General features: G+C 35.2%; 2 protein-coding genes across 2 annotated transcripts; both read right to left on the minus strand.

Annotated features, from left to right (window-relative positions):
• Positions 1 to 1,442: 1,442 nt before the first annotated feature.
• LOC134750139 (alpha-tocopherol transfer protein-like) lies at positions 1,443 to 10,469 on the minus strand. The gene is made up of 6 exons (XM_063685256.1): positions 10,215 to 10,469; positions 7,320 to 7,473; positions 5,289 to 5,409; positions 3,781 to 3,915; positions 2,736 to 2,949; positions 1,443 to 1,828 (listed from the first exon to the last, which is right to left on the minus strand). Exons 1-6 carry the CDS (start codon positions 10,390 to 10,392, stop codon positions 1,677 to 1,679), a joined length of 954 nt encoding a protein of 317 aa, XP_063541326.1. The 5' UTR covers positions 10,393 to 10,469; the 3' UTR covers positions 1,443 to 1,676.
• Positions 10,470 to 19,018: 8,549 nt separating this feature from the next.
• On the minus strand, positions 19,019 to 21,267 carry LOC134750347 (uncharacterized). The gene is made up of 5 exons (XM_063685510.1): positions 21,083 to 21,267; positions 20,310 to 20,463; positions 20,039 to 20,159; positions 19,123 to 19,263; positions 19,019 to 19,063 (listed from the first exon to the last, which is right to left on the minus strand). The coding sequence occupies exons 1-5, from the start codon at positions 21,258 to 21,260 to the stop codon at positions 19,019 to 19,021; spliced, it is 639 nt and encodes a 212-aa protein (XP_063541580.1). The 5' UTR covers positions 21,261 to 21,267.
• Positions 21,268 to 21,873: the final 606 nt, after the last annotated feature.

The raw sequence follows: 21,873 nt of genomic DNA on the forward strand, positions 1-21,873 counted from the left end.
CTATCAGACCCATCCAAGTACAATTATGGGTTCAATTATATTTAGGTACCTGTCAAATTTACACATGTTACGAGACATAACTCTAATTCTAAAGAACTTGGTTTTTCTTGTCTTGTCCTCGATTTTAACGTCTGAAAAGGGTTAAACTGCCAAAAATTGTATCATAACTCCGAAAGGCCCAAACAACATTTCCCTATTTTTAATTTGAACCTTAATAGTAAATGGGATGCATTTCGTTAGTTTGAGAAAGCAATGAAATTTATTTGGTTGATAAAAGGTTTCATTAGATTGAAACGGGTTGTGCGTTTTAATTCACATTGGGTCTTACGAGCATAATGCATGGCAAAATGTACGTGAAGTACATACATATTTTGTATATTGTATACACTCCGTTTATGTGTACTGATGCGTTCGCTAATTCGAAGGAACAACTATTTAATGGCAGCCAACTCCATGAATGAGTTAATATTTTATTTGCAAATGAATATTGGGTTACATAAGTAGGTGTTGGGTACAATATTTTGAATTTATTTCACCAAGATTCTACCTATACAGGTGTACATTGCACTATAAGTATATTGGCTTGATTTGCTACTAACAGTAGTAGTTTCGCCACATTACAGAAAATTAATAATACTACTTAATTATTATACCTATCTGACAACATAGTTCAAGTTATACAATATCAAGTCAAAAAGTTGTGTATCACAAACAAGCACAATTATTGCTCTTATCATCATCGTAAAATAAGAAACCATCGAAATACATTTGCATAAACAATAAGTATAAGTATGCAAATTTTACAAGAACTATGCAAATTTTGCAAATTTTACAAAAATGAATATGTACATGTTGAGAGGAGAACATAGCTGTTGTTTTAACAGTCATTGACAAATTTTTATTAAAAACAGGATGTGACGAAAAACCTTGATAAAGAATTTTTGAGAATTGTTTCGTACTTTCATCTTTTACAAAATATCTATAAACATTAAAACTACAATCATTTCACTATCTCTCACAACTATCTTCACTTTGATAGACAAACGAAAATTAACAATAATATGCCGTAATAAAAAATTGTCTACGTATGTTTGAGGTATCTTGTAACGTATAATAACAGGTTTTCGACAGTTAAAAGTCCCCAGGAAGCTCGGCTCTCCATACAAACGTAGTTACGCTCTCATTTTAAAACGATTAGCTAAATTGCTATGAAACTTTGTACTTACAATAGGATAAGGTATAAGTATCTAAGTCTGTAATTAGTTTATGTAGGTTAGAAAAATACAGCGAACTAAAGTTTTTCATACAATACTAGTTTTTGCTCTGTTTCGTTTGTTTTATATACTAGACCTATATAAACTAATTACAGACCTAGATATAACTCATGTCATTGTATGTGCAAAGTTTCATTACAATACAACAAGTAGTTTTAAAATAAAAACGAAACTGATTTTTTATGGGAAGGTGAAATTCGGTCGAGCTTACCGGGGACTTAATATTTTCATATAATATAATCAGCAAATAATAAAATAGAAATCGTGTATAAAGTAACAATATTTCACGTATCTTTGCCTTATTTACAAAACTTGTAGAACTGTTTGTTGGTACGAGTAGTATGAGCGACGATAGTATTTTCATTCACTACTTTTGTCGTGTAGCACCGACGGAATTTTGATTCAATCAACGCTCAAACTTCTAAAAGACCCAGTCATTACCATTTCATCAATGGAGCTATCTTTTGGCTTCTTCTTCAGGTCAACAGTTGCGCTCTGGATTTCCTTCATGTATTCCATATGCTCCTTTGTACTAAGTTCTTTAAAAAAGTCATCTGCAAAATAAATGTATGATTAGGTTAAATTACTTATAAAGTTAACTTTAATATATTAGAACTTGACCCTTCTTTGCACGGTGGTGGAAATTTCCATCATAACATTGTTTTTTCGGGGTTTGTAATTGTTTCATTTTTAAAAACTTTGTCATAGGTACGTATCACAAATATTATACTGTACCTTTCTGAACGGTAGTAAGATTTTTCATATATCTCTTACTGAAAATTGTAATGATATTTACATAAATATGATTTAGCCTATGCAACTTTTAACACTGATTTCGCAGTAAAAATCGAGGTTATATTTTTTTTACTATTTTTCTCAGAGTCAGCAAACAATTACATAAATATTCATTTCGGGCAAAAGGAAAAAAATATGCAAAGAAGGGTTAACTTTTAGTATATGTCATTACTACTGTGATTAAAAACATGACATGGTTTTTTAAATCTTATATTATGACTTACGAATGGTTTCAAAGTTCATTAGTATGACACGTCATAGAAAAAATATTAAGTACTTATTGCAAAAACATCGTGTAAAAGAAGTCTTTGTTTGTCCTTAAGACTATTTATTCATATTTTTGCAGAAAAAAGTTACGAGTGACAAGCGTTTTCACTAAGTACAAAAACTACTTTTCATAGTATGATGTTTAAAAGTATGTACAGTAGACAACATTTTGCTGGTCGTTGCTTGTTGCTGCTGTCTTTTATCATTATCACTGACTGACGTACTTATTTTCAAGGGTCATTTACTACTCATTGAGACGATATAATTTATCTGTATTAAAATATAACGCAATATGAGTAAGAGCGTCACATATTTCTGCAGCCTTTGTTGTGTAAAAAAATGTTGCAAGACTGTACGTACATAAATGTAAACAAGAGTCAAACGTCTCAAAATACCTACCCCTCATTTCACTCATATGCACAGCATCACCACCATAGTCAGCCGGCAAAATCTTCTTAGGAATGAAGTCATAAAGGCTCTCATGGTTTCTGTGTACATGAATCCGGTTACTGAGTTTCTTGCTCAATACTTGTTTCAAAAGCATAATCAGATGATCAGACACCTTAGACGTTGTCACCAGGTGGATACCTCTAATACGCATGCCGAATCCTTCCTGTAATAATATAAGGCTTTCAATAAATAGATAAATTATAAATATAATTGAACAGTCTTACACAGATCAGAGAGCCCCAAACTAAGCAATGGGTAATGTAATAGCCAACATTTTTGTACTAGGTATTTTTTTAATTATCATTCGAGACTCGCGTGAATAGGGCACTTAAAGCCTTTATGAGCAGCCAGAAGGTGTCGCAGAAAGCACGGTTGGCTGTGCATAGAGGGGTGTTGGTGCCTACACTTATGTAAGCTAGCGAAAGTTGGGTATGGCAGAAGAGGCACCAGAGCCAAGTGAATGCAGTGGAAATGAGAGCGTTGAGAAGTGTGTGTGGTGTGAGATTACAAGATAGAATTAGGAACAGTGTGATAAGGGAAAAGTGTGAACGAAGATGTAGTGAAGAAAATTGAGAAAGGTATGTTGATGGTTTGGACACGTGGAAAGAATGAGTGAATGAAGGCTAACAAAGGAGGTGTATAAGGGAGAAGTAGAAGCGGGAGTGAGAAGGGGTAGACCTCGGCGGATTTTTTCTGATCAGATCGGAGAAATCCTAAAGAAACACCATGTCAAGAGCACCCTAAACCGGCGAGCGTGTATGAGGAATGTTATGAAAGTGAAGAAAGCGAAAGAGGTATGTCAGGATCGTAGCAATTGTAAATCTGTGATCTCAGCCTACCCCTCCGGGAAATAGGTGTGATTATATGTATGTATGTATGTCATTCGAGACTACTTGTGAAAAACAAAAGCAAGTAGGAGTAAAAAGCAGGCATGGATTTCCTGCCACTGGGTAATAAAACTGGTATGTGACGTTGACGACTAGAAGTTACTTACCATATACAAGTTAATCATTTGCTGTAATTGAGCGGGACTGAGGATAGCAAGCAAATCCAATAGGTTTACATCCTGGTAGTCCAACACAATTATAAATCCGCTGGGGTAATCATGTAGTTTGCAATATTCACATAACTAAACAGGTAAACAGAAATTTTAATTAATTAATAAAAGTATATTTCTAAAGATTTCAGTTACCGCCATTTGACGTTCAGTTTATATTTTGATTTGTAGTTTGTTTTCTTGCTTCAAAATTACTAAAAGAAATAGGGTCATTTTCAGATTTCAGATTTTGATTCCTTCGTTATTTTTAAACAGTTCTAAAGTCTATCTTTAAGAGGATAGGGGACGATCGGTAGTCCTAATTTTTCTCCCTGGATATTGACATTGTGGAAAATATTTTTACACAATTTGATGTATTTTAATCATAGCTATGCCCGACTGTGTGATCGATTTTTACTTTAGTAAGTATAAGAGTTAGGAGTTTTTTTTTTGTAATTTGTCTGAAACCTGTTTTTCGCTCCTAACACTTATAATAATTAAAAAATCTAAAAAATCAAACGATCGGGCATAACTATGATTAAAATACATCAAATTTTGTACAAATATTTTCAATAATGTTAATATCCAGAGAGGAAAATGGGGAATATGTATGTATGGAAAACCAGTTTCGAGGCAGTCGTCCCCTTTCGTCTTAAAAATTCAACACTACATAGTTATTTCATTTTCATACGGATTTTGGCCCGGACGTGCAATTTTTTTGTCTCAGAGAATGACCCTTAAAAAGGCTAGGTAGGTCCAGAATGTGGCCAATTATGCCGAATATTGTATTGATGCCGAATATTCGAAGAATCTCTATAAAATACTGTTAAAATACTTAAAAGTATGCATATTTCATTGTGTTACCGAAGATAAGAACACAATTAGGGAAAAAATGTTTACGTATGAAGGTTTATAATAAGTTACCTTCTGATCTGAGACGGACAGGCTCATTTAAAAATTCACTTCCAAGATGTCTGGGTTAGCGTTGTTCATATGTATTCCAAATTTCAAATCGATAGCTTAAGTAGTTCTCGAGATATTTAGGAATGTGACAGACAGACGGACGGACAGAGTCGCACCATAAGGGTTCCTTTTGTATTTTTTTGGTACGGAAACCTAAAAATTGTTGCGTGAGCGTGTACCTCTCGAGCGACTTTTTATGCTTCCGTAAATAGGATTACTTTTACTCTGTAACTCTAAATACTTGGGGAGGCGTCGTGGTTAGAATGCTAGCGATCACATGGCACCTCCCGTCAACGGCAGGTGACGGAAACGCCGCCGCAGGGGATGTTAGTGGGTATTCTCCTCCTCTGCTACTAATGCTACTCAGAGGGAGCCTTGGGAGGAGCGAGTCCCACATACACACCCCCCCACCCCCACCCCCAATGGGCTTCCCCAGCCCGGGGGGGTGAGATGCGTAAATGCATTTACCCCTGCGTCAAAAAAAAAAGTGTCTAAATACTTACAATGATTGAAAACTTTATGTAAGTCAAGACTAGGTCAGCCTGCAATGGTACGTTGCTATTTATTTTAAATATATTTACTCTGGAGTAGTCCTCTGTCACTTCTGGCAGTATTAAGCTATTACTGAAAAAAAACATGTTTTACATTAGCTTAACTTAATATTGCCCCTGCGTTAGCTGTAGGGTAAACTCGCATTATTTGTTGACACGCCTAATTCGGTGATACAAGTTTTGAAGCATGACTCCCAGGAAAGCTAGTGAATTGGGCCTTTGGGCAAAGCTGCCGAAGCCGTGAGTCCGTGAAGCCGTGAAGCCGTGAGGACCCACCACCTCCACGGTCCACGGCCTGGGTGTCATGCTTCAAAACTTGTATCACCGAATTAGGCGTATCACCAAATAATGCGAGGTTACCCTATCCAAGTCTTGCAAATGTGCCATTTTGTTTACTTTAGAATTTTAAATGCTACTTATTCCTACTCATAACCACGAGCTGTTTCGTTCCTAACAGGAGAAAAAGAATCCTGGGATTTTTTATCTTGCTAACGGATTAACATTTTCCATAGGCTTAGTATGGCGGCAACGGAATGAAACGAATGGAAATTTTGGGACAATTTTGTCACCCAATTGGATTGGAGCTCGTATTAAAATTTACAGATTTAAAAAGAACTGTAAAGTACAATTTCAAATTAATTAGCCTTAATGTCCAGCAAATATGTGCAACCTTAATGCAAAGAGTTTAAAAACAGCAGACCAAATAGATGTTGTTAAAGCATTTAAGAATGAACAAGTTTGGGAACAAATCAAATTATTTTATTAAATATTTTGATTTGTGTTTTTTTAAAGTAGTCACACTACTATATATAAATTAAAAACTGTAATAGATGTCATATATTAAAGAAAAAGTGACGAAGCCCTCCAGTGGTGAAGGCCGGCCGGTGGCGGGGTGGCCTAGGGGTTCATGGCGTTAGCCGCGATAGCTAAAGACGCCGGTTCGAATCCGGCCTTCACCACTGGAGGGCTTCGTCACTTTTTCTTTAATATATGACATCTATTACAGTTTTTCATTTAAGAATGATCGAAATAATATAATTCGTAATATTAACGAAGCCATATAGGTCTGGCCGCGTAGCCAATATGTCAGTCGCTTACGCTTCTTAGCGATCGAAACGCAACTATCACTGTCGCACTAATATGGAAGAGTGATAGAGAGACACAAAGTGATTCAATAGCGAAGCGCAAGCGATTGTCACGTTGGCTAGGCCGCGGCCTACTACTTATCTCAAGCATTTGGTAAAGAAGTTACACGGTGATTTCTTTGTAGAATGTGGCTGAGTTTGGGTACTGCAAGTAGTTTATAAATTACATCTTCTATTTACCTAATATGAGTCGCTTAAGCTCAAACTCGGGTAAATCCATCTGTCAGATTATGCGAATTTCGTATTAAGAAAAAGTAATAGGGTAGAGTTAAGGATGACTCACGTTAGACCGGGCCGTGTCCGGACCGGAGCTTCCGGCGCTTACTTTTCTATGACATGAAGGGTGATCACGTGATGCTTTCCATAGAAAACGAAGCGCCGGAAGCTCCGGCCCGGACACGGCCCGGTCTAACGTGAGTCATCCTTTAAAGAAAAGTCTGCAACGATTTTAATAGCATACGCTAACGCTATACGCAGTGCAAGTGTTATTTGTACGTCATAATTATTTTCATAGAAGTTTGGCGTTTAAAATAACTGCGTGTGCTATCAAAATCGTTGCAGAATTGTCTTGGTTTAACTCTAGACATTAGGTTCGAATGGATTTACCCAACTTTGAAGTTAAGCGACACACATAATACCTACAAATATCTACAAAATCATCACGCAGTCAAACCTTCAACCAGTCCGTAGTTCGCCATAATAACATGTTACCAACCGCACCAGTTAAACGTACAATTAAACCTACAGATGCAATGCTGCCATTTCGGAGATTTTTTCTTGCATTAAAATAACATTAAAATACACATATTATTTATACGTATGCATGACATGTACTTACAATGTTTTGAAATCTTCTTTAAAGGAGTAGACGTCGATGGCTGTGAAAAAATGGGGCCAGATTGTCCTATATGTGCATAGCTTGTCAATTCGTGATTTAGCACGCTCCACGGAACCTTTGGAAGTTATTAAAAGTAACTCTAAATAGACATCACCTGTAAAAAAAGTAAGACTTAGAACCTAAGATAAGAGTATTTAAAACTCGTTGATATTGGTTTTAAATTTCGTAAATATACACGTCTACCTCAACAAAATACGAACCCTGATGCATTAGATCTCGTCTAGTAGGAGCTTTTTCTTAAGTACGGTCGCCATCAGATATATCAGAACGGCCGAGGTGCTCTAGCGCCTTGACAATAGAGGTGTGTTCTGATATTTGTGAGTACCTTGACCGCTCCGATATATCTGATGGCGACTGTTTGACGAAGACGTTTGTTGGATGATGACGGTTTTTTATAGGGGACCTCTCCTATAAAAGAAAACTTTAAAGTCAGAAAACTAGTCTTAATTAATATTTTTTATACCTTACTATACCTATAGTTTAAAAAATACCTAAAAACTAAGAAATAAAAAATAGCAATTGATTCTAAAATATAAAAATAATCTATAATTATACAATTTCAATAAATATTCGACGTCTACTCCTTTAAAGAAAACTAGTCTCTGTCTCTAAAATATGAATGTTTTAGTAGTTTTATTAAATTTCTTTACGAAATATTTTCTGTGCTACGTCGGCGTCGCATGGCCACCAAATTATAAGTTGACATTCGGATAACGTCTTCAGCAGCTAATGTTGTAATGTTACTGCTTCGCAGATGACGCCAGCGACGCAACTGTCAATCTTGAAAATATGAGCCACGGATTGGAATTTGTGCTAATGTGGCATTTACATCAACGCAAAGTTTCACGGAAATATGCCCGCGTTAACCCCGCAGCAGAATCGTTACAACAGTAATGCTGCTGCAATCGCTATCCGCATTTCACCTTTAACATTGGCTGATTTGCTCACATTAAACTACCTTTTACATACTTGTTTACCATCAAATAAAAAAATTACACTGGCAAAATCCCTATTATTCTTGAAATTGACCTTGTCACCATTTTATCACGAGACATTGAAACGTGTCGAAATCAAAGTCGATCTAACCGGTTATACTAACTTGTTTTGATTTTTCGAGTTTTAAGAGGCCTCGATTATTAATTTCAGGTTCGTAGGTTACCGGGTCCAGTTATATTGTAGAGTTGGTTACATGTTACATTTTAACTAACTAAATAATAAGTTTCCAATCGGATAGGTACGTTCATAACTGATGACTCTCTCTGGTTTCGTGGTCGGTCCCATAGTAAAAGTTGTTCAGTATAATCCCAAAATCTCCCTGGCAACGGGAATGAACTTATTTTTTAGCCAGCCTGTAGTTTAAAAAGTTACAATAATTGATAATAAGTTTAAAATTTTACAAATGGGGTCATATTATTCGTATTCATTTATTTTTGCTATTTGTTTGTTTGATTTAGACCAGGTACTACTTGGCAGAAGTTAATTTTTAAATATGAACGATCAAGCTACAAAAATACCTAAAACTAATTAAATGTAACCATGATACCTGTAACGATAAGATAAATAAACTAAAAGTAAACAAATAACCGCTATATGTATGTATTATGAATAAAACGGCTGAAACTATTTACGCCTCTATAACGCTTATAAATGCCCCTTAGGCCTTGGTAGCTTTTATTAGACAAATAGACACAGTTTGTCTCTTATTAGTCTACACCATGTTTACTTGGTTGGGTCAACAATTGCGATTTTTGATAAAAAGTGAAATTGTAATTTAGATTCCTAGGTCAAAAATTAGACATTGGGACAGACCTAGAGGACTTTGTATGGGGGGGGGGGTATATATATTTTTACTTTAAAATTAAATTAGAATTGGATGATTTTATTGTATTCTGAAACGCTGAAATAAGTTTTCTTGTATTTTAGTAATATATCTTTTTACGAAGTTTCAAATTGCTAGCTTACAATAAAACTTGAACCCTATACAAACTTTCGTCCCCTTTTTAACCCCCTCAGGGGTTTAATTTCTCAAAATCGCTACATAGCTCTGCGTTGATAAGTCAGTCAGTCAGTCAGTAAGTCAATCAGTCATGACACGTGCATTTATATATACCAATAGATAGATTATATCAATAGCTCACTGAGTATTTGCAGGTAGAAATGAGATGAGATATGATTTGAGGTATAACAGTATTGATAAATTAATTCAAACTTTACAATAATACACGGTACACTCATGACAGTTTCCGAATTAAAACTTTAATCCTTGTTACAACCACAATACATGAAACTATAGTTGGTCAATACAAATTGTCAGTAAATAAAACAAAAAAAACTATACTCATCCTTTTCTTTTGGGTGCTAGTACTAGTGTAAGACAAAGATACTGTCTATGTTCGAAATGAGCCAGTTCTTTGACAAACTATATTTAACCTAACTGGACTTTATGAGAATGATCTTCGACTAGTACTGTCATAAAATTTACATAAATATCAATTTGTTATGTAAATCGCTACTCTAGCTGTCAATGTATTTGGCAGTAATAAGTAAATACCAACTCAAAACCACCGAGCTGACAAGTTTCCCCATTAAAAAGACGTAAGTTAAAGAAAATTGAGAAAATTGAAGTGAAGATAATATTTATGTACTTACCTATGGCAAATTTTGAGATAAACTGGCTTTGTCACGTTATGTTTAACCAATTATAAAGGGGTCTAACAAATTGAAAAGTCTGATTTTATTATTTCACTATTTTAAAAGTTGAAACTATTCACTGCCTGTTTTCAATTGAAGGAAAACATATTTGGTTATTTAATTGAAAATCAATGATTCACTTACTAAAGTCTTTCTTATTGAAATGGTCCTGCTTTTCCAGCCATTCTCTCAGCAACTCTATCGCTTCCTTTACTCTTCCAGGTTTCTCCAAATTGAACAGTTTCCGTACTTGAAACAGTTGGTCTTGTCTAAATTTCAAGAAGCCCTTCTTCGGTAATTCTTCAATCACCGTCACACCCATGGTGGCAAATGAAGTCAATCCGATTTCCAACGCAACCCTCCGCTTGCCTCCTATCGCTAAACGTACCAAGCGCAGACTGACAGCGTCTTTTAATGTTTAAATTTAATATACGCGATCGCGAAAAAAGTATTTATCACATTTACATATTAAACGTATACAAGGCTCCACGAAACTAGTCGAGCTATTAAATTTTGATTTCTGGTTTCAGAACAATGATTTGATATTTTTATGGTATTGAATATTCCAGAAAAAATGAGGAACTGTTGGAAAAGTAGACGTGGAAGATCATTTAATAATTCAATGAATGATTCTTCCTACTAAAGACGGAATAATTACTTTCGACTTGCTTTTTTTGTGGTAAATTAATATTATTTTATGAATATTTAGAAAAAGATTAAAATAATAAACATTGAATAGAATAGAATAGAAAAACATTTATTGCAAAAGCCATCTAGATACAGCACCATATTAATAAAAAAGAAAATCTTATTCACTAAACACTTAAAACTATGTACCCATTAGACTTATATTGACCGGGATATAGACCCATTTGTACCCATTGCTAAAAATAACATTAATGAAAATATTGATGCTGCAGGCTACAACTCAGACACAGGACACCACTCAGAATATGCTCTAGCAGATATATGTTACAGTGCTGGTCTTCCGTGGAGCCCAGGACCAGAAGATAGCTCAATCATATTATTTAATGTGATGCCGTCAGTACCTATTGCGTTGCTTGAAAAGGATTTAATAACCTTAAGAACAGCGCTTTCATCGACTGGTTAACCTAAAACGAATGGGGCCAAAGCTATGAAACTCATAATAATAACACTGGATATGGTGACGCTTCTTCCCTCCGGAAGATTAAGAAAATTATTATTGATCTGATCTAGGTTATTGAAATTTGAAGGTGGCATTACTTTTTTTTAATATTTTGCCAGTCGGGAATCATTTTTTTCATTGTGATTAATACGAGTCTTGAAAAAGGCCGCCTTTTTGGTGAAGAGGGTAGTGCTAACTATGCTTTTTAAGTCCTATTATTGCGCGGATAGTGCACATTTTACACGATTCTAAGTAACACTACTATATATTATAAACGAGAAAGTAACTCTTTCTGTCTGTTACCTCTTCACGCTTAAACCTTTGAACCCGCTTATGGAGGCTATCATCGTCATCATCATAATTTCACACAGACTAAGTCACAGGAAGAATCTATTAGGCACATACGATTATTAGTGGCAAGGGTAAGATATTCCAATTAATTTATTTTGAATATTTCGGCTAATTTTTTTGATTAATTCCCAATTCATGCTTAATTAATTATTTTTAATGAATTCTTTAATTTTCGAACTTAAACTATCGTGAGCCATATTTCAAAATATTTAGATCAGTACGGTTTCACTCATTATTATTTTTAGTCGCTTTTGGCGACATGTTTCTGATCTAAATTCTTTAATTTCTTCGTAGTTTTACGTGTATGTAGATAAAACGTATAATTATTGGTGCAATAAAGAATTTTATTCACTTACTTAGGTACTAAGTTACTTTTAAATTCGAATGAAATCAGTAAGTACAAAAAATCACTAAGAGGAGATGCGGCAGCGTGATATGTTTATTTGTATTGTTGCAAAAAAATGGCGTGATTACTATAAATACCAAATTTCCATTTCATTAAAGGGTTACTTTTGTAGTCGTGGTCATTGAGGTGGTTGTAAGGCCTTTTTGATTGTTTTCCGCCATCCTTGTTTTTTAATTAATACAGTAAAGAAAGGGAATCTATGTACGTGTTGCCTTGGACTTTGCGCTACCCTCCAAAATATCAGGATCACCATTTACCATCACCATTATTTCGTGTTCGGGAAAGATATTAAATACGTACCTACTCAGTTTCATAGTTAAATTGCTAGTCACAACCCTTTCTTTTAACTTGGCTGAAGTTGGGTAAAGTGGTTTTCTTATTATTTTACGGAGCCATAAACGATGACATTACTCATGGCCGAAGACTGGTTTTGGAACTGTTGTATTATACAATTAACATTTTTAATGACACGCAAAATCGTCAATGCTAACGGCTGACGTATATATCAGGTTGTAAAAAAGTTTTTACAAGCATAACCTGCGTCATTGTGTTTTCCATTTAATTATTTACGTTTATTTTTATTGTAAACTCAAAGTTACAAGGGGCAAGACAATAATTATCTTTCAATCTATTATTTTTAATGAGGTACTTCGCCTGCTCTTTAAGACACAGTGGCAATATAAATGACACCTTCATATATTTTGACGATCATAACGTACGAAAATCAAGATTTCTTGGGTGAAACTGACTTTGCACAGTGCACGACCATTTAGGTATCAGGGTATGAGATGAACGACCTACCGACGGCGAGCGGTGCGGTGCCGATGCTGAGATAAATACAGCCGTAGGCATCATATCTCACAATAAAATTCCTCTGAGCACGACCCTAACAGGAACTTGTGTTAGATATCTTGCAGTAGGTTAAGTGTCTCTTGAGACTAGAGTGTGTTCCCGGTATTAATTGTCAATACAAAATCAATCCCGATACCGGAAATACCCGGGACTCAGTTTACATCAGTCTCAGGATCATTCCTTACTTAAAAGACTTAATGGTTAACTTTTTTTTATATGGGACGTTGGAGCCGAGTTAATAAGGTTTAATAAAGGATGACTCACGTTAGACCGGGCCGTGTCCGGGCCGGAGCTTTCGGCGCTTCGTTTTCTATGGAAAGCATCACGTGATCACCTGTCATGCCATAGAAAAGTAAGAGCCGAAAGCTCCGGCCCGGACACGGCCCGGTCTAACGTGAGTCATCCTTAAAACGCTCCTGTCCAGGGATGACAATAATACTCCATTTACGTGTTAACATACGAAAAACACTGAAGCATTTCAGTAACTTCCATAATGTTCATAGAAAACTAGCCTCTGTCCACAATTTCATCCACATATTTATAAGTGATTAATTTCCCCTTCCTTGATCTTCTCAGGAGTTTCGTATAAAATTCCCACCCCAACGAACCTTAATCAATTACGAGATTAAAAGTGTCCCATGTCTTTGTACAGGCTATACATACTATACAGGCAAAGAGCTGTTGCCAATTTTTATTCAAATTCATCTGTTTTGCGTGACTGAGGAATAAACATTCAAACATACAAAGTAGCACATTGAAACTTTAGAGTCATGGGGCCAAGTGCGCGTCTGTTGCACAATGATTTGTCAGCGCGCCTTATAGGCTTTTGGCGACCAGTGGGCTGGACACTATTTCGCACAGCCAATAAGTATCGCCATTCACCGAGGTATACGGCTAGTGATTCGGTCAAGTTATGTACTAATGTATGGGGAAGACAAACAAACTATAGCCAGCATTGTCAAAAATTATTATGGTAGGAGAACAGATAAATTTTTGGTCCCAAAAATATATAATGAAATAGAATGGTTAAGAGGAGAAAATAAATATAGCATATTGGAAGTAAAGAACAAATTAAAAAAAAACACATAGATAACTTACCTTGACCTTAGCAACCGTGTATTATTATTTAAATTATATTTGTTGTTGTTTGTTATTTTAGCATAGTTTGTAAAAGGATACTTTATTACTTTATTATATAGGTATATTTTTTCTAAGACTAACTTTAATGTCAAACTTAGGGTAAGCATAGTAAGATAGCAACTTAAGTAGGTGCATAAAATTGTAAAAAAGAGCGCTTTCTCGCCAACAAACTGCATACGCAGTTTGGCGAGTAATTTTGAAATTAATTATGTATATGTGCCTTTGAAAAAAAAATGAAAAAAAAAATTAAATAAACGTAGTTACCTTTGGGTATGGTGCTTTACGCACACTATAGCGTCCCCTCCCATACCCCTGACACAACCCCCCCTTTTAGCATGAAATATGTCCCGGGTGACAGTTTATTTAATTTTTGAGAAAAGTATTAGAGTTAGGAAAAAATGTCAAGGTAAGAATTAATCCTTAATAAATTTTAACCAAAAAAGGTATTACAGGCTGTCCCAGAAGTACCACGTCACGTGACACTGGAGGTAGGTCAACTCAAGAGGAACCTAACCAGCCCAACATGACCCCAGTAAAAACTGCACGGTTTTACGTTATTACGGTTTATGTTTCTAGTTATTACGGTTTATGTTGATTCTGCGAATAAAATCACCTTTCCTTAATATTATTGTTTTTCCTTATTTCTTAGTATTAGTAACTAGATACCTATACTATATATCACAGCTTTCCAGGAAGCTCAATTGTGATTTTGTTAAACGATAATGGCGAAATATATTGCGTCTTTTACCAGTAAAAGGTGTCAGATTATTATAAATCTTGCTTTTTAAGGTTCCGTACCCAAAGGGTAAAAACGGGACCCTATTACTAAGTCTGTCTGTCTGTCTGTCACCAGGCTGTATCTCATGAACCGTGATAGCTAAACAGTTGAAATTTTCACAGATGATGTATTTATGTTGTCGCTATAACAACAAATACCAAAAAGTACGGAACCCTCGGTGCGCGAGTCCGACTCGCACTTGGCCGGTTTTTCTTGTTAATTTCAATCGGGCCACATTATGATAGCATTCGCAACGCATTTCGCTCGCAAGAGAATTTTTTATTATAGGGTCCAAAGAGTATGTTTAGTAAAAGAGAGCCAACTCGCGATCGCCCCAAGCGGAATTTGGTCAAATTTAATAAACTTTACGTATGCGTACTTGCGCCTTTACCAAAGAATATTTTAGTCGCTAAAGTAAAAACGCGATTTGTAAAATAATCGTTAATCAACTAGGAACCCATATAATAGAGTGGTACTAATTTTTCACTTGCTACCCTTTACTTGGACATGATACTTACCAAAGAGGATATAATAGATAGAGCGGTACTGTCATAGTAAATTTTGTAACCACAGTAAATTCACTGCCATCTATCGACACACTTTAAAACTAAAAATGAAGATTTATAAAAATACGATAAAATGTATTTAAATATGGATAAATGTTTTTTATTTATTTGCATTAATTATTTTTATGATTTTGACACATGTTCTTTCACTGATATGCGCTAAAATTGTTAAATAACAAACAAAACCGTCAACGCCCTCTATACGAGAGTAAGCCAAAGGTAGTGGCGCCATCTGATCGAGAATCAAATTTTCGTGATTTTCGAGGCACGTTTTTTCCTTATACTGTATCTATCTATTACGAAGTTATATCTATCTTTGTACTTACTAATAGCCCCCCTTCAACTCATACCAGCCTATTGTGACGGACGGGTTTTTTTGGGCATACATATAACAGTAGTAGGTAACATGTTTGACGCAGACGTGACGCGGGCAGTTTCTAGCTGTCAATATGATGTTTACGATGTCGACAACTCAGACAATGAACTTATTTACCTCCAAGTACAAAAGTACAAAAAAAGTTCAAGGGCACTATAGAGATACTACGCATGGGTCAAAATATAATTTATTTATGTATTTAAGAAACAAACAGTCGTTTACGAACAAGTATACAAAAATATTTCTTAAATTAAGATATGTAGTTTCCTTATTGCATTGTATACATGGTGGCTAAAACTAAGTGCATTCCCGATGCCGGGGAGGTTTTGAGATTATACTGAGCAACTTTAACTATAGGACCAACCCCGAAATCCTGAAAGTTGGGCTGTTTCATACATTTTGGCTTTGCTTACTTCTATATGTACAGGGGGGGGGGGGTGTAGACAATTAATAGCGTTATTTAATTCATATTACTTTAATGAATTATTCTATTTATTTATTTAATTTGAGCGAAATCAAGCAGTTTCTCACGCCACGCGGCCGATTCCAATTTAACGATTTGTTATGTTTTTGATCTGCTTATGCACTGGGGTCATTTCATTAGGCATCTCGCTCGCACTTATTAGTGCTCATGAGATGCGCGTCGTGTCAAGTTCGTTTCATAACAAGATCAAAACCATAACAAATAGTTACTAGAAATTTACCAGAATCAGATTCCTTTACGAGAAATTGATTCCATATTTGTAATTGTTTTTTGTAAATTTTGGTTAATTGTATTGCTTGTAAAAATTGATATGTAAAAGTGCCCCTGTGGCCTATATTTGCTGAATAAATGTTTGATGTTTGAGACGTTTCGTTTGATTGTGGTGCTAGAAAGCCCCATGACTAATACAATGACCAACCCATGACCATGTCCATGACCAATCCATGACCATCTCCATGATCAACCCCACGATTAACCTCATGACCACCCCAATGACTTTCCCCTAGTGGGGTTGTCCCCTGAGAATGTAATTAGGACGATAAGGCTCCCTTTTAATATTATTCCAATACCAGCCATTTAAATTCTTCTAATACAATTGAATACGAATCAGAATTAGAATCAGAATCAGAAAAATATACTCGTACCTATATAATATAATATACGAGTAGTCAATACCACTCGATTCTCAATTTCTGTCACTCGTATTTCCTCGGAAAAGTTTTTCCGACTATCAGGCCAATTCGAATATAGTGCATCTCGCCCGCGCCAGTACATGTACGGACAAGTACGAGCGAAATGCACGATACTTGAATGACATCAGTTAGATGTCATTGTAATATCAGTGTACGTTCGAATTGGCCTATCTTACTCTCAATATACGAACTCTATGAACATAATGGTATAAAGTTTGCTTTACAACATTAATACGATTATTTTCATAATAATTATTGTTGTAATGTTGATTAACTTACAACTTACAAAGCATTACATCAACTAACGTCCCTAAAGACTCATTTTATTAATCTACGCTCAAACTCCTGAACGATCCTGGCATGCCAATGGAGTCATTGTTGAAGAGGTCTTGTGGCAGTTGTGGCTTCTTAGACTGGTTGATTGTGGCGCATTGAGCTTCTTTCATCCATTCTTTGTGCTCCTTTGTACAAAGCGCCTGGAGAAATTTTTCTGCAAAATACATTATGTATGTTTTTAACACAGTAAAATTATAAGGCACTCGTTTTCAGTACATACTAATTACTATTATGTTTGTCGTCGTTGATACTAATACAGAAAGAGCTTGAGGTTCTGGCCCCGTAGACAACATGCCAATCGTAAATGCTACGTAGCGAACGAAACGCAACTGTCACTGTCACACTAATATAGAGAGACACAAAGCGATTCGATAGCAAAGCACACGCGATCGTCACGTCACGTGGTTCAAAAAGGTTGAAGGTTAGAGCTCAAAATTTTTATTTGATTTGTAATGTATTCTATTGTACATACGCACGACGAACCGTTAAGTTTTGCGGCTTAAACCATTTAGTTGTAAAGTTCTCTAATATAATGTAATATAATATACTGCTAATTCTTACCCTGCATTTCAATCAAAGGTGGAGCTTCACCACCCAACTCAACTGGCAAAATACTTTTAGGGACATGAGTAAATAAGGTTTCGGTGTCTTTGTGTACGTGTATGCGACTAGCTATTTTTTCTGTAAGCAGTGGTTTCAAAAGCGATACTAAGGCATTTGCCGATTTTGATGGGGTTATCACGTGGATAGCCTTCACTCGCAAACCGTAGCCTTCCTGTTAAAATAAATAATTTCGTGAATTAATATATCGTTAATTTGATAGGAAAAATGGAGTAACAATATTTAAATAACTTCGAATGTTTATACACGTTAGAAGTTCAAGTCTTCCGTCAGGAAATTTATTTCATGTCAATTTCATCTTGTTAAGTACTTCATTTCGCTAAAAAACTTTAATATATGCAGCTATTGGGCCAAAGGTATCTTTAAAAGCATCCAAGTGCGAGTCGGACTCGCGTTCCAAGGGTTCCGTAGCCTTCGGCACGGCATGTATTTTTTTTATGTGACAAAAACCCGTAGGAGTCTGATCAGAAACTACGTAATTAAGTCCGACTCACGCTTGACTGAACTATTCTAATAGGTTTTCCTGTCATATATAGGTAAAGAACTATTTTGTGTATTTTTTTCAAAACTTTAGACCCAGAGAACAGTTTCGGAGATAAAGGGGGAATGGTCGTGTTTTGGTTATTTTCTTAAATAACTTCTTAACTATTTATTATAAAATTACAAAAAATATATATTTGAGATTCTCAAAATGAGCTCTTTCATTTGATATGTAACACAATATCGTCTGAAAAACTATTTTAAAATTTTCTCATTTACCCCCCAAAAGTGGCCCCCATGTTTAAAATTCATTTGTTTACGTTACATTTCCCTCTTTCGATCACAAACTTACATATGTGTACCAAATTTCAACTTAATTGGTCCAGTAGTTTTGGAGAAAATGGGTAGTGGCAAACGGACAGACAGACGGACGCACGAGTGATCCTATAAGGGTTCCGTTTTTTTCCTGTTGACGTACGGAACCCTAAAAATTGCTTAAATATAATAAAGTGTAAACTCCCCCCTCTCCCACATAATCTACACATGAGACATGACTATCTACAGATCATTTGAGCCAAATATCAGCATAGTTACAAAGTTAAAGGTTATCAAACAAAAATTAAATAGTAGTTAACCATACTCAAATCCCCTTTGTATTTGATAAAAGACTTTAATTATTAAAAACTAAAATTTGGTACAAGACTTAGACAGCCTCTTAGTTAGTAGTGACCCTGCCTACGAAGCAGAAGGTCCGGGTTCTCATCCTGGTAAGAAATACATATATAGTTTAGTTAGGGTATACTTATAAATAATAGATACTGACCAATATTATTGTTATACAGTGCTGAAGAATAGTAAAATTTCGAGTAGCAGATTTTATTAACAATAATAAATTATTGAACCGATGATCCAAAATAATTACAAATCCATTTGGGTAGTCATGGGCAATGACATATTCACATATCTGAAACAAAGACAATAGTGTAAGTTGCTTAAAAATAGTACTGAGAGTACGCCAGAAGTCCGCCAGATTTCTGTCGCGGGGCGAGGTAATTCGAGTCGGGGCGGGGCGGTGCGTGGCCGTTCTATATGATAATACTATTACTTATTCTGTGCCTTTGCTCTCCATTATCTGATTTTATGGCAACGTATACATGTCGCATTGTCACCAAAGTTACGTAGGCACAGTGAACTGCAAGGATGATGTTTAAAAACGATGCTGGTTTCGGATACCGAAAAGAAAAGTAAGTAAACAGAGGCCCAACAAAATGCCTACCAAAATGGTACTTGGGTATTGTAGTGTGCGCGCTACACGTACCTATACACTCACACTCCCTCAGTTTAGTCCTATAAAAACTCTTACATTATGTTATTCAATTCATTATAGATCTATACTCCAAGCAAGTAGTTTCATTTAACGTCCAACACTACAGTATACACTTATGTATTTTTACTAGCTTTTATTTAATTTTCCCTGTTAGCATATGTTAGTTTGTTAGCTAATGTGGGTCAAATCTTCCCATGCATCGAGCTAATCTGATGGAGACAGGAGGTGGTCATATGAACTCTGTGATGAAACAACGCAATAATTGTGTTTGGGGTTTTTAGAATTGTCTCGATGAAAATTAGTTGCCTGTGATAAGGAAAGTATAGTCAGCGATAAAATCTTGTACCAACATTTTTTTTTTCAAAAACTTATTTTAGACATAGGCTTTCTTGATAGAAGGGAGAATACTTACACTAACAATAAATTTGGTGATGCGTATAGGTAGGTCAGCAGCCAGTGTTACGTCATCACTGAATATGGATAAACTCACTCTGCAACCCTCCTCGGTCACGTCGGGTAGAAGTATGCTTTGACTTAAATTTAAAATAATATTTATTAAATAAACACTACAAATTTATACAACTTACTATTGCGAATAGATTTTCGATTGTGTAAGTTTAAATTACGACTAAAATGACCGACATAAATAAATGTATATAAAAGAGAGAGGGAAGAAAACTTACTATAATTGAAAATCGTTTCTAAATGAATTGACATCAGTAGGGATGAAATATTGCGGCCAAATTGTTTTCAAAGTGCAATGTTTCTCGTAGCGTAATTTTGCGCGCTCCACGGATCCTTTGGTGATCACCAACATTTTTTCGAAGAAGGTATGAGCTGTAAAAAGTATTTGCGCAATATAATAGAAAACACTGTCTATTTTTTAACACGTACATATTTTCGGGTGTTACCTTGGATTAATATTTTCTTACTTAACTAGACATTAAAAAAGAATGCCTCAAAAATAATATAGCAAATTCTAAGAAAGATTATACAGAAAAGATTATGCAGATGAAGATTAAAAAGATACATGAAATTATCAAAATTGATATATATGATACAAATCACATCGATCAGAAAAGTTAGGACATAACCGACATGTCACATACGCGGCCTTAATAGCTCGAAGAAAAAAATATCCTTAGTTTCTTAAATTCATTGTGAAATATGCTCCTGTTTTTATAATAACTAAATATATTGATTACTTATCCTTAGGTATTGTTAAAAAGTATTATTTTATAGTAAGAAAAAAAAAACAAGTACCTACAGCTTAATAAAAAAAGACTAATCACTTAAATATACATTTATACACCTATTAATTGATATGAAAATTAAATGGACATACCCACAAAACAGACTGCTAGAGCACAAATACCCAGTGGGGGGGCAAAGTAGGCACATTTTACGGAATATATTTATTTGATTTCTTAGATATTACTTAATATAAAGCACTTACAGTAATCCTTCTTGATGAAGTATTCCTGCTTCTGCAACCAATCTCTCAATATTTCTGCACCTTGTTTTATTTTTCCGGGGTCCTCCATATTACATATTTTTCTCACAATTTTAAGTTGATCTTGGTTAAATTTCAAATATCCATCGGTAGGCAATTTTTCAATAACTTTTATTTCCATAGTGCACGAATAATGCAGCAGGTAGGGCCTTTCTTTGGGCCTTTTTCGATTAAAAATTTGGTAAGTTTGAGGAGCTATTAATTCTGGGCGAAATAAACACGAAATGCCAATTTGAGCCAAATAAAATATATGTAATTTTCCGATACGATTTCGTATCTTAGGTACAGATTTTTCAGGACGTTTATTTTATTTTTGTTTATTAATTTATTTTAGTATATTATTAATATATTGTTAATTTTGATTTTATTTTTATCAATTTGTCTAGTCCTATGTAATCAATACCATGGAGACGTATCAACTTTACCAGTACTTAGACCGATATGTTGTAGAAGTGGGAGTAGGTAAATGATATTTATTAATAGCAATCATTGTTCACTTTTCCTCTCAACTTGATGCCATTTAAAGATTATGATCATCACATTTCATAACAAAACCATAGTATAATAAACAAGGCAAGGTATATTATCTGTGCGCCATAGTATCTATGCGTCGCCGCACGCACACTCAAACAAAATCTCGACCCGTTTCTCAGTGCGCCAGCCGGGGCTAACACCGCACAAGGTTCGCGCCTCACGGCTTTTCGGCACCGCTAAATAAATGAAAAATGTGTGAT

Source organism: Cydia strobilella, chromosome 19 (genome assembly GCF_947568885.1).
Source record: "Cydia strobilella chromosome 19, ilCydStro3.1, whole genome shotgun sequence".
Lineage (NCBI taxonomy): Eukaryota > Metazoa > Arthropoda > Insecta > Lepidoptera > Tortricidae > Cydia > Cydia strobilella.

Excerpts from the sequence above, each read along its gene's own strand:
- LOC134750139 (XM_063685256.1), bottom strand. The coding sequence starts at position 10,392 with ATGGGTGTGACGGTGATTGAAGAATTACCGAAGAAGGGCTTCTTGAAA. Across the intron at positions 3,916-5,288 it reads ACATAAAGTTTTCAATCATT|TTATGTGAATATTGCAAACT; the intron begins GTAAGTATTTAG and ends TTACCTGTTTAG. Across the intron at positions 1,829-2,735 it reads GCATATGAGTGAAATGAGGG|ATGACTTTTTTAAAGAACTT; the intron begins GTAGGTATTTTG and ends TTTATTTTGCAG.
- LOC134750347 (XM_063685510.1), bottom strand. The coding sequence starts at position 21,260 with ATGGAAATAAAAGTTATTGAAAAATTGCCTACCGATGGATATTTGAAA. Across the intron at positions 20,160-20,309 it reads AGAAACGATTTTCAATTATA|TCAAAGCATACTTCTACCCG; the intron begins GTAAGTTTTCTT and ends TTTAAATTTAAG. Across the intron at positions 19,264-20,038 it reads TCACCAAATTTATTGTTAGT|ATATGTGAATATGTCATTGC; the intron begins GTAAGTATTCTC and ends TCTTTGTTTCAG.